Below are 12,628 nucleotides of genomic sequence, written 5' to 3' on the forward strand. Positions count from 1 at the left end.
TAGGAAGGGGCGGAAATGGCACGGATGCCTGAGACCGCTGAGGAAGATACAGAAAGTGAGGTGTCCGAGTGAGAGCTCAGGGAGCAGGAAGAAAGGGAGGCGGAACTGAGGCGAGAGGAGGAGGAGGGTGCTGAGGTTGAAGAGCCGGGCTCAGGCCCGCTGTTCCTCCCCACACCTTCCTTCATGGCATCCCTTTTGGAAGAGGCACCAGGCGGAGGGGAGTAGGGAGAGGGAGCGGAAGATGTTTTTTCCTAATGTTTTTTCCTTGGTGCGCTCTACTTTCGTTACGGGGACAGGCCGAGGCGGTGGGCAGGGAAAGCCACATCGGGCCACTCGATGAAAGTCAGGTCGGATAGTGGCGGGGAATCGGAGTGTGTACATATATTGCCATGATCTACTTAGGTCGCAAGCAATTACTGATTAAACAAAAAATAACAAAAAGGGCGGAAATGGCGAGCGAATCGTCATGAATGGAGGATGTGCAGGAAGACCGCGAGTGCGAGATTTTCTTTTGCTATCTCTCATGTCACTTTCACACTGGCGAATATGGGCATACATAGCCACCATTAGGTGGAGACCCGGAGGAGACAGGATTCGGATATATATTACTGTCATCATCAGGCATGGTCGAATACAGAATAATGAACACAAAAAAAAACACTACAATACACCCGAAATTCACTATTTACTACAACCACTCAACTACCGCCTACCACCAGACACCGCAGCGCGAGCGGGATACGGAGCGGCCACGGGTCTCGGGGGGCGGCCGCGATCGCGGGAGGGGGACCGAGAGCGAGATCGAGAGCGAGACCCAGACGCAGACCGGGAGCGAGACCGTGCTCGGGATTTGATTCGGGAGCCGGATCGGGAGCGAGATCGAGTCCAAGATCGAGTTCGGGACCGGGATCGAGAGTCGGACCGAGAGCGAGACCGGGAAATGGAACGGGAACGGGACCGGGAGCCGGACCGAGAGCGAGACCGAGTCCAAGATCGGGTTCGGGACCGGGACCCGGAGTCGGACCGAGTGCGAGACCGGGAGACGGACCGGGACCGAGACCGGGAGACGGACCGCGAGTGAGACCGAGATCGGGACCGAGACCGGGAGCGAGAGGAGTAGCTGGAGTATGAGGACCTGGAGCTGACGCTCTCGGAGTCCGAGGCGTCTGCTTTTGCTGCCGCGGCGGCTTCGATAGCTGCTTGCTGCTGTGCCACGTTCGCCTTCAGGTACTCGCGCATGTCCTCCGTAACTTGACCCATGCCGATCGAAGTGAAGTAGTTGATGGAGAAGCGGGTGTTGCGGGGGTTGTCCCTGGGGAACATTCCCAAGTACGCCTCCTGCAGGTAGGGATCCTTGAGACGCTCGACGAGCTTCTTCATGCCCATTGCTTCCGACAGTTCTTGGAAAAGGATCATGACAAAAATACGGGACGAAGCTGTGGTCTCTTCCTCGTTCAGATGGATCACCGAGAATACGTGCCAGCCCAAGGCATCCGAGGCTAGCATATGTCCAAAGAACTTGGCAATGTTGCGGAGACGGTTGGTTTCGTAGCGATGAATGGTATCGTAATAGGTCCGGAAGGACTCTTCGAAGAGCTCCGTCCAAAGGCGGTTGATCTTTGCGAATCGCTCGCCAGTAAGACCATAGAACTTGCTATACGTGCGTTCTTGTGAACAACATTCGATGATCATAGAACACAACTCCATTTCTTGGCCTGCTGGTAAATTGACCTGTGCAGTTGTCAGTTCCACATTCATCCTGAATTATTATAGACAAGGTAACATACCTTCATGAGCTTGTGACAACATTCTTCGAAGTCTATCGAGGACATGATGGTGAGGTAGATGGTTCTCCGCAGGTTGACGAGATTGGTGTTCGATTGGTCCTTGATTTCCAACCGTTTTTCCTCCTGTTTCACCTCGTTATCCTCGTCGTCGCTGCTATCTTCGTCGTCGTCACCGTCGTCGTCCTCGTCGTCGCTTCCTTCTCCGAGGATCTCGGCCTTTGTCTTCGCATATAGCGCCTCATGCTCCTCCCAGTTCGGATCGAACTTGAAGACATTGAGACCGTCCATGACTTCGATTTCATCGTCCAGATCAGTCCTATGAGTAATCTGATCCTCCTCCTCCACAAGATCGAGCTCCTCTCTCACTGGTGGATTATCCTTATACTTCTCCTTTCGCACCTGGAACAACACCTCAATCATGTACTGAACACGCTTGTCAATATTGGCCTCGTGCAGAATTGTCCGAAACTGCTCGAACACGGCGTTGTTTGCCTTTGGTGACATCTCTTCCAAATGTGCACCAACTTCACGCACCAATCCAACCGCAATCTCAACGGAATCGTCGGTGGGCTTGTTGAGAAGCAGCATCAAGATTTCGATTACCAGGATCTCGTGCGCAACCTGCTGATTACAGAGATGCGCGATGAACGTGGTGCTACTCAAGCAGACGGCCTTGTCGTTGCGCTTAAACGCCTTCCGAAACTGCACAACCAGACGGTTCAATAGAAGTTCGCCGACCTGTGGCAGTTTTGTGTTGACGATGGCTGTCATCGCCGCATAGATCGGGGTAAACGGCAGTGACACGGCCTGCGCCTTCATGATCGATCGACAGTAAAGTCCACGGCCCCGAATCAAGTTCTCCCCAAAGAGCTCGGGAACGATGTGCTTGATGTTGGATGTATTGACCTTATTGACCAGACCGTTGATACTCTTCTTCAACGCCTCCCATGCCATCCGTTGATACTCCTTTGACGACTTGTCGGTGATCTGCGCCTGCAGGGCCCGCAGACGCGCCGGGGGGATGTATGTTCCGCCGGACCGCATGCTCAACAGCTTCTCGTACTCTGCTTTCGGATCAAATTTCGGTTTCTCGGCCTCAGTTTCCTGCTGGCGGATGCGTTCGGCGAGCTGGCGTTCACGCTCCAGGGCGCGTTGCGGATCGACATCGGGGAGTGTCGGCGCGACGTGGGGATTGTGGCGGGCGGGTCTTCGGGGAGGCGAACGGTAACGGCGCGGTGATGGGGATCGCGAGCGTGGCGATCGCTTGCGCTTCGACGCGCGTGGAGATTGAGGCGACGGAAGGCGCACAACCGACTGGACGATGATTTCTCCTTCCGAGTCGGACATCGTGGCGTCGCCTCGGAAAGTTGAGAAGCTTTTAGGAGGGTAGGATGTGCGGTCTTGGAAGCAGGACGGACTGAGTGCTGAGTCGCGAGTGGTAGTGGTGCCTGTGTTGTGCTTGTAAGGAGTTTGACGCGAGAAGGGGTGGAATGACGATGGCGGATGAGATGGCGTTAAAGTTGAAGAGTCGAAGGAGACGTTGCAGTCGCGCAGAGTCTTGGCAAATCACGGTTTCTCATGACGGATAGATATAGAATACGAACTCCAGTGTATCAAGACTGACAGTTGCTATGCTACACACAAAAGAGACTATATATAGCTACAATCGATTGTATGGACCTTACTCCCTCTATGCTTTGTGCTCAGCTCAATTCCCAAGATCTTGCCTTCTTCGTGTGCACGTGCCATCACAAACCATCATGCCTTGTTCAAAATTTCATCCTTGGCTGAAGTGACAAATCGCGTCACACTTCACGTGCGAGCATTACCACAGCCTTTTCTTCCCTTGGAATATCTCGTCGAGTTTGCAGTTTTCCGTACCACCTTGGCATTAGGCTGCTGTATCCTCTAGTACAGACGAGTGATGAGCCCAACGGCGTCACCATTCGGGACAAAATGCAATGTCATCAGCAGCCATAACTTCACCGACTGCCACGTTTTGCAGTGATAGTTCCTTATGATATGGCCTCAGTTGTCTCCCGTAGCTACTCGAAATGAGGATGAACAGAGGCTCGCCGGATTCAGCCATATCGGAATGTTATACTTGCTAGATATTTGGCCACTTTTTTTTGCTTCACCTGCCTAGGAACCCCCGAGTTTTTTTTTCTCTCTTATATACGAACTTTGATTCTACATTAGGATAGAGTAAGATTGCTATCATTACGGACATAATTATGATAGAAACGGCATGCAAGCTCACACATCGCGTTTCCACGGCCCAGAGAACATAGCAATGGAGATGATACCTCATTTTGAGCACTCGTCACTAGGTAGGTCATGGTTTTGCTGTCTATAGAATCGAATCTCTCAGATCTTCTTGCAGCCCAAACATGATGGTCATAGTAGCGGAGAGAACACGGTGGGGATGTAATTGGTGATTGTGTTTGTCTACCAAGCTACATATGTACGTATCTCATAGCCAGCTATCCGGCTACCTCGAACCCCCGTGTGTGGAAATGCGCCGCCAGTGGGGCGGGTGTGTGGATTTAGGAGTGCATGAGCGTAACGACGAACGCTACATCGGATAGAAAGACATGAAGAAGTAACGTAGGCGGTGTTATAACTTGGTAGTAGGGGTTCGTTCCTCGAGCTACCAACAGTTTACAGGAACTGGCGGAGTCTGGTAATCTAAGCCGCGACGAATGTATTGTTAACATCATGACCAGGTGATTGCGCCTGGGAAGTCAGCGGAAAGGATGGTTATACCTCGTCCAAAAGGTCCTTGAGGTCATCGTCGGATCTCTTGTCCGCTAGACTGGGAATCAATGTTTTCGCCTCCTCCGCATTATCACAGCAAAGGGAGCCTGGCAGCGGAAGCGACCACTGTCAATAAGTGTATCCCTAGACGGGAGTCTCAAGCGATCACATACCCAGCTGCGCGCGCTCAAAGGACGACAGGTCCTTCTGACTGAGGAGAATACGCTCAACCGCCTGAGCAGTCTCCTGTGTCTTGAACCGCGAGAAGACCTCGAGGTATGCCTGAGTCTTGGTGACAATGCTACGCACAAACGTCAGTAACCCAGTCCCACGTGTTTCCGTAGGCAAAAGGTAGGTAGCGCTCACGGGTCGTCCGGGACCTTGAACTTTCCCGCATCCCGTCGGTGGTCGAAGATAACAGTCATGAGAGTGCGCGCCTCCGAGAGCGTCAAAGCCGTCGCGTCCTTGAATTCGCCAAGCTTGAGCTCCTTGCCCGCCTCTTCGTCGCCCAGGACCTGCTCCTTCGCGCGAGCCGTCGCTGGAATAGAGATACCGTTGGAAGTCATTGTTTCCTGTAGCTTCGTGGTGCGTTGGTTCGTCGCCTAAGGAAGATTCGCGAAAGAATGGTGTGGAAGGTGATACGCGCACTGAGGAGAAAGGTAGGGGGGAGTGTTGTGGGTTGTGCGTGAAAGTGGTGAGGAGCGTTGTGGGTTGTGCGTGAAAGTGGTGAGGAGCGTTGTGGGTTGTGCGTGGAGGTGGGCGTGAGGTCGTTGGGGCGTTGGGGCTGGTGGTGGTGATAGATAGTTGTCGCGAGAGAGGGAAGCGGTTGACGTGTTGAGGCTGATCTTTGTTTTCCTTGGGCCGCATGCCAGCCCTTAAATTTTTGGTTCTCGAACTGAACGCGACAAGCTTACTTCTACGTTTAGAGTACGAGCACTCAGCCGAACATAAAACGAACGACAGAACAGCATGTGATTGTGCTATTTTTGCTATCTACGTGTTCTGTAAAGTGCCAATGAGCTTTGACGAGTGAGATACCCAGTAGGAATGTCGAATACTGATTAATGAAATTCGAAAGAAAAGTCTGTTACAGCCAGGTGTAATAAATGGAAGTGTCACTCGTCAGCCATATCGTGAGCTGATTCCTCTACTAGTTATTATGATAGCTAGAGCATTAAACGTATCTCATCTGCTCCAAAGCTCTCAGCTCTGAGCATTCATGCTGGTCTCCCACGTACGATAGAACCATACATAGCAGTAATCCAGACCCCATCGGCCCAAACATCGACTTATCTACGGATTACCACTTGCCCCGGTGCGGCTATGCATCCTCTACCAGCCAACCCCGCAATCCTCGTTTACACGACCTTGGACACTTGCGGCCGCTTAGGTCAACCCAACTGTCGACTGTTCAAAGCTGCTTGATCTTGGGCTTCTCGACTCCGCAAAACGAAGAGTATCGGACGCATTCGGGTCGTAATCCTTCAGTGATCGCTGCTAGGAATGTACCCAACGGTAGCATCAGAACGAAACATAACTGGATCGGCGAGTAGGAGGGTTAGTAAGTGCAGATGGAGTATATAGAGTAGGTGTTGCGAAAGTTTTGTACATATCTAGCCCAGGAGGAGTTCGCGGAGGGTCATGTGCTTGGAAGCGGCGGCGGCTCATGCGACAAGTTTGAACATGACACTGAGGACCTCATTTTGATTGGCCTGGGGAGTAACTTTAGGCAAATAGTTGTTGACGGCGGCAGCAGTGCCAGCAGAAGTGGGAGGTTAATACGAAAGGAGCTCGAAGGAGATGCGAGATGGATGGTTGATGGAGTGCGGAGAGCCATCCTTGTCTCGGACCGTTTCCAATCCTGGTTTGGGGAGTGATATCTGATCTCTGCAGTATTCTCCGACGCAAGACGGGAATCCATTCCGAGGATTGTGAGGAATGGATGGAAATCCCGAAGGCCAGTAATATCTCAATTGATCCACCAGGTTGTGTGGAAAGCATTCAGACTCACTTCGGATATGGGTTCTACGGTATGTATTTCTGGCAGTCGACATGATAGGTATGTAAATAGTAGCTGTGAGCTGATGGCCCTCTATGGGCAGTATATGGGCAGAGTGTCCGTCCATGTACCCGAGTTAGAGATTACCTAGGTTATCATTTAAACAAGACCCATACCCACATTGTCACGCTGCATGCCGGACAAGTGAGGAAAATGTACCCACCCATTTATCCATGGGAATAACTATCCCATCCTTCCATCACCGCGGCAATGGCCGGTGCTATTCATCTCTTCGGGAAGCCCAATGATGGCGAGCAATATATCTGCACTCCGGTCCAAATACTCTGCACAGTGTATACCTCCCTACCTAACGTATTCTGGCTGCAGTTAGATCACATTGGTTACTTGCTTATGGAGTTGCTTGGAACGGCAATCATAGGCACTCACTCGTCAGAGTCCGGCCGACGCAGCCGGCCATCTCCTAGTGGTTCCTCCATTATCGCTCGACCTCCCTTCCTCTCCGAACACAACCATTACCACCCGCCACCCCAACCCAACCCACATTCGTTCCTCGGATTTCATTCATCATTCCCGACAGACACATCTCACAAAAAGTCGCCTTTTCCTCTTAAACTCGACTCTCAAAGTCGAAGTCCTCTTTCGGGCTACTCATCGGCCACTTGCTTAACGGAAAGCGAGCTCTATTCTCGTGTGTTGCCTTCTTCTTCTCTTTACTCTCTACCTGCTCCAGCCGACAAACCCCTTACAAACCATTATTTCCATCCCCCCAAACCGTATCCCCCCCCACCCCTCAAGAATCCCATGATACGATCACCTACTACTACTATTACTACAAGCACCTATCTACCTCCTACTTCTTGATCGTGCGATTATTTGCACTCCTTTTCGCTTCCCCCTTTTCTCCCTCCTCTTTCTCCTGTTCTCTTCGTTGGCTCGTCTGGAGCTTCGGTTTTTGGTTGATCGGTTTTTGACTCAATCGCCATGTCTCGTTCGCGTCGCAGATCTACTTCCTCGTTTCCTCACCGAAACGCGCCAACGAACACCTCCCTTTATCGCTTTACCTGACTCATCGGTCGGAAACAGCTTTTGAACAATGTCGTTCTTGGATCGTTACAACGGTGGAGATCAGATCAGGGACCGCAGCAGAGGCAGTCGGGAGCGCGAGGGCGGCGCTGGCGGTCCCGGTGGTCCTGGTGGTCCGGGTGGCGCTTATGAGATTTCCTACGGTCGTCTGAGCAACGATCGCGATGGACCCGGCAGAGGCCGGGGTAGAAGTCCACGTAAGTCATCCATCGCGCCCATGAACTCTATGCGCTGTCACGAGGGATGAAAATTCGCTATTTACGACGTAATGAAAAAGAACGCGCATACTGCCCCTTGGGGCGTTTTATGACTGTTTCTGACTGTGATTGTTGCGAACAGTGCCACGTCGCATCCGTCGTTCGAGATCTCCTCCCGCGGGCAACATCGATCGCTACGTCCCGGGTTCACCGCGTCGCCGTTCTGGCTCTCCGCCCCGTAGATTCCATCCGTCGTACCCTCAGAACCGTAACATACTGGGCGGCCCCGGGTCGATCGATCGTTATGTTCCGCAAGGCGGACCCGGTGGTACTGTTCTGGCAATGCTCACCGATCCGCACAAACTTGACTATTCAGTCACGTATACCTACTTTTCCGAGTGGTACTACCAAGAGAATGGCAAGCTTCGGGACAAGGAATCGATTACAAAGGACGAGGTGCAATCCGCGTATGATAGATACAAGGACGATTTGAATGCACGATTGGCCAAGATCTTTGTTATGGCACACAAGAATGATGAGTGGTTCAAGGAACGCTACATGCCAGGAGAAAAGGAAGTCACCAAATCCAAGATTGTGGAGTACCGGAGGGGTCTCTGGCAGAAATGGAAGGTTCAATTGGAGTCTGGGGCTTTTGACGACGTGGATCGGGAAACCCTAGGCGTCAAAGTCGAGGGCGGTGATGATGTCGTAGAGGAGGTCAATCGTGGCGTCGATGATGGTGGATTAAAGCCGGTGTTGTTAATCAAGACCATCAGTCCGACAGTCAGCAGAGTCCAATTGGAAAAGGCTGGTAGATCTAGTCACTCAGGGAGAGGCCTTGGCTAACGATTTTGTTTCTCAGCTTGCCGCGGATAATCTTCCTAATTTCCACTTCGTCTCGCTTTCGGATCCCAACCCTCTCAAGAAATTCCACCGCATTGGCTTCATCCTCCTGCAGCCTCACAATGCAGACGGCTCGAACCCGGAGCCTGTGGTCGTTACCGAGTCCACCGTGGAGCTTCTCAATGGAAAATCCATCCATGACGAAAACCACGGCGACTTTGTCTGTCACGTGGGTATCCACAATGGACCAACCAATCCAAAAGCCAAAAAACTCCTCAACGAGTACATGAGCATGCCACAAAACCTCAAAAAGGAGGCTGAACTCGTGGAAAAGTGCATCCGGAGACTTGAATCGGAGCTTGTGGAGAGCGAAGGCGACGATTATGACGGCTGGAACCTTATCAAGGACAAAGTTGAGGCATGGGGCAGCGTTGAGAGGGAAAAGAGAGAAACCTCAGAAGAAGAGGGAGAAGAAGGCGCTGATTCAGAAGTGGAATTGAAGGTTCTGAAGAAGAAAATCGATATTGGAGTTGAATACCTCCGACGCGCGTTCAACTTCTGCATGTACTGTGTCTCATCCTCTGATTCGATCCACGAGCTCACAAGGAAGTGCCCCGGAGGCCACATCCGTCGACCAACACCACCCTCTGACTATGCCGCTGATCAGAGAACCGTAAATTGGACAAAGAAATGGCAGGATAAACTCGAACTTTTCGTCAATCCTCCGGTTCTGGGCCAAGAAGATTACGCCGAACGGTTGATGAAGATCGGAGGCAAGCCGGTTGGGGAGGCAGTCAAAGAGGAGACTCTGAAATTTGTCAAAGAAGAGGATGAGGGCAAATTCCGGTGTAAGGTCAGCGGCTGCACGAAATTGTTCAGGGCCGAGGATTTCTGGAGGAAGCATCTGGACAAGAAACATACGGAATGGCTTCAGCAAATGGAATTGGATGCGGCGCTCATCAACACATATGTGTCGGACCCCACCCGCGTGCACCCACCCAAGATTGAGCAGAACGCACAAGGCAATTTCCAGGCTGGCGGACTGGGCGGAACCCGGAATCCGCCGATACTTCCGATGTCATTCCCCCAGGGTGTGCTTCCTCCTCCGGGATTCCCGTTCAATGCTGCATTCATGCAAGCTGCGGTCTCGAGCAGTATCCATGCCAATGGTAATGGTGCCCTTCCAGGTGGCGTGGGCCCCATCCGACGTCCCTCTAGGAACCCCAGCGGGGGAGGGATTGGGTTACCACTGGGGAGAGACGGCACCAGGTATGGTGGTCAACCTTACGCTCGACCGGACCGTGCACAGAGGGAGAGGGAGCGGGAGAAGAGGGATAGGGAAATGAGGGATGCACAGTCCAAGAAGGTGGGCGGCGGCGGACCTGTTGGAGGGCTGAGTGGCATCAGCGCCGCAATGGGAGGAGGAGGGGCCGGACTACCGGTCGCAGGCGGACCTGATGCTGAGTTGGCAGTTATGGGAAGAGCAGTGAAGAGTTACAAAGACCTGGATGCCACCGAAGGAAGGAAGGGTGTTGATGAGCTGGACTATTGAATCAATTGTGAATTAGGCGATTAGGTCATGAATGTCCCGCCACCGGCTTCCCCGCCTATGGATCTGTCCATTTTCTTTCCAGGGGTGTTTTGTTCTTTCTGAAAACTTTCTTTCATTTTTTTTCTTCTCGGCAATGGCTGTGTGTTTCTTGTGCGTAATTTTTCTCTGCCAACTTTGTGACATTAGTTTTTACTTTACTGTTTTCATTTGTTTTTTTCTGGGTGTATGTATGCTGTGCGAAGTACGCACCTAACTAGGCACTCTATTTCTTTTCAATCAGAGATCAACGGGCTTTCCTTGTGGCGTGAAGAATGCGTGGAATCTGGATACATATCACCACTGTTAACACGGCTACCTCTGCGGTGATTAGAGACTATCGGTAGGGCGGGGTGTGGGGTGTGGGGTGTGGGGTGTGGGGTGTGGGGTGTTTGGTGACGGACAATGGCCACAGCTTGAACACTACCTACGGTGCTTAGTGCCCCCGCCACAGCATGGTGATAAAAAGTACTCTAGATGGATTGGGGATCCCGAAGAGTAGAGTAAGTTACGATTAGGTGCCTACACTACACTATATATATACGGGCCCAACATTTGTTGTAAGTTGCAACTTCGATGCGGGATCGCCCCACCAGCAGAGCCGAAATTGATGAGTGTGCGGGAAGCCGTAATCTCTATTCTAGGGTAGTGTGGTAACGACGGTAACTATGATAGATCTCCCGAACGGCGAAGGCTGCCAAGCCCGATTGCCGGGAGAAGGAGGGGGGGGGATTAGTGGCTATGTAATCTACAAAGATACGAACGGGAGGCTGTGGGACCTGGGTGGTTCAAGCCAGCTGCGGTGGTCGGCCGCGGTACATCCAAGCTCTAGGTATGTAGGTTCGGCCATGACGTCTTGCTCCGATTCCCTTCAGCTACTCATGGAGGGTTATAAACCTTCGCGATCGTACTTATGTAACCAATCACGGACATCTCCCGAGCGCCGAGAAGAGCTTACAGCTTCCCTCGTCTCGCCGGGAAGCTCTCCCTCGAGACAAGACGAGGGTCCCTCCTCTGTAGCTTGGGCGCAGGGAGCCCTCCCCCCCCCATAGGCAATGTGTGTGTGTGTCACTGTGTGTGTAGAGCGCCGGTGGACCACCTGCGGACATTGAGATCCCCGGGCCGGGATGATTGGACATTTCTCGTCGGAGCTTGGGGGATTCCGGGCGGCTGTGGCCGTGCTCGATTGCCCATACCCCCCGCATGGAATGGGGCGGAGAGTCAGGTTTCGGGGTTCGGGCGGTGGTGGATGGGTGCGGTATGTACCTACCAGGTATGTGGGTGGGAAGTCAAGATACATAGACGGGATACCGGTATGGAATCCAGGTATGGGGAGAGTGCAGATCCACTTGACAAAGAAGAATTTTTCCCACCGGATGTCACGACCACTCACGACCACTCAGGGCTCCACTACGTACCTACCGGCATTCTGGAGCGCAAAAGCCTGCGATGAGCTCTGCCTCCCACCCCGCTCCGCTCCGCCTTAACTACTACTCTAGTACCGGTAGCCCTGACAGAGCGTTCCGTTTGCCATTGAGATTTGACAATCCTGACTCTTAACTCCTGAGCCCTACAATGTACATATGATACCTATATCGAGATGAATATAGAAACAAAACATGTTACACCACTCTCCAGGCTCCCTTGAGTCTTCTGTTGCAAGTATGTAAGTGAGTGGCCTTGGCCCTTGACCGATAACTGGACGCGGATCACCGCACAAAAGTGTCGATTGAGGATCCACAGCAAAGTGAAAAGTGAAACGGGGTTGGGTTGGGGTTGCCTGTTCGGAATGTACAACATAGAGTAGGTAGGCAGGGTGAGTACCTTCCTATGGGTGAATCCGGAGTCGGTAGAGCAATGTAAGTACTGTACATCCTATCTACTGGTGATGGTAAGACACTAATTTATGTATTGTAAATGCATGAAGTATATGTACCTTGTATGTACCTAGATCGCCAGCCAGCCTGCCCGCCCGCCTGCAGAGCGCGCGTGCGAGAGAGAAAGCAGGACTCTATCCAGACGAAAAGTTGGTGCTTGGTTCCTCATCTTTCCGCAGAGCAGAGAACGAACTGCCCAGTGATGTCTGAGTGACGGAGAGAGAGCTCGTTATGGCCCCCGCCCGCCCGCCGTCCGTCCTTGGATCGACGACGACGACGAAGAACGCTACCTGGAATGATGATGGGTGATGGGGGGAGCCCGCTTGGATCCATTGGTCGGGCAGAGTTCGCGGGCTTTGTCCCGCGCACGGACTGCTTCATGCTATGCTTTGCTTTGCGTTGCGTGGGGCGGGGCGGGGGTGATGCCGGTGGCGCTGCGACAGCTGTCCAGTGGTAGTATGTGTGTAAAAGAGTAC

General features: G+C 52.5%; 4 protein-coding genes across 4 annotated transcripts; 2 read left to right on the top strand and 2 right to left on the bottom strand.

Moving 5' to 3' along the window:
• Window positions 1–596: 596 nt before the first annotated feature.
• BZA05DRAFT_367231 (armadillo-type protein) lies at window positions 597–3,358 on the bottom strand. The gene is made up of 2 exons (XM_051481559.1): window positions 1,788–3,358; window positions 597–1,731 (listed from the first exon to the last, which is right to left on the bottom strand). The coding sequence occupies exons 1-2, from the start codon at window positions 3,132–3,134 to the stop codon at window positions 703–705; spliced, it is 2,376 nt and encodes a 791-aa protein (XP_051343405.1). The 5' UTR covers window positions 3,135–3,358; the 3' UTR covers window positions 597–702.
• A 734-nt stretch (window positions 3,359–4,092) lies between these two features.
• On the bottom strand, window positions 4,093–5,445 carry BZA05DRAFT_384286 (HRDC-like protein). The gene is made up of 4 exons (XM_051482308.1): window positions 4,911–5,445; window positions 4,718–4,845; window positions 4,554–4,651; window positions 4,093–4,475 (listed from the first exon to the last, which is right to left on the bottom strand). Exons 1-4 carry the CDS (start codon window positions 5,108–5,110, stop codon window positions 4,449–4,451), a joined length of 453 nt encoding a protein of 150 aa, XP_051343406.1. The 5' UTR covers window positions 5,111–5,445; the 3' UTR covers window positions 4,093–4,448.
• Window positions 5,446–6,751: 1,306 nt separating this feature from the next.
• On the top strand, window positions 6,752–7,541 carry BZA05DRAFT_102254 (uncharacterized protein). The gene has a single exon (XM_051478481.1). It carries the CDS (start codon window positions 6,814–6,816, stop codon window positions 7,423–7,425), a length of 612 nt encoding a protein of 203 aa, XP_051343407.1. The 5' UTR covers window positions 6,752–6,813; the 3' UTR covers window positions 7,426–7,541.
• Window positions 7,542–7,950: 409 nt separating this feature from the next.
• Window positions 7,951–10,613, top strand: BZA05DRAFT_384291 (uncharacterized protein). The gene is made up of 2 exons (XM_051482309.1): window positions 7,951–8,651; window positions 8,707–10,613. Exons 1-2 carry the CDS (start codon window positions 8,187–8,189, stop codon window positions 10,237–10,239), a joined length of 1,998 nt encoding a protein of 665 aa, XP_051343408.1. The 5' UTR covers window positions 7,951–8,186; the 3' UTR covers window positions 10,240–10,613.
• The last annotated feature ends 2,015 nt before the right edge of the window (window positions 10,614–12,628 follow it).

Source organism: Tricharina praecox (assembly GCF_024521635.1).
Source record: "Tricharina praecox strain CBS 144465 chromosome Unknown BZA05scaffold_2, whole genome shotgun sequence".
NCBI lineage: Eukaryota > Fungi > Ascomycota > Pezizomycetes > Pezizales > Pyronemataceae > Tricharina > Tricharina praecox.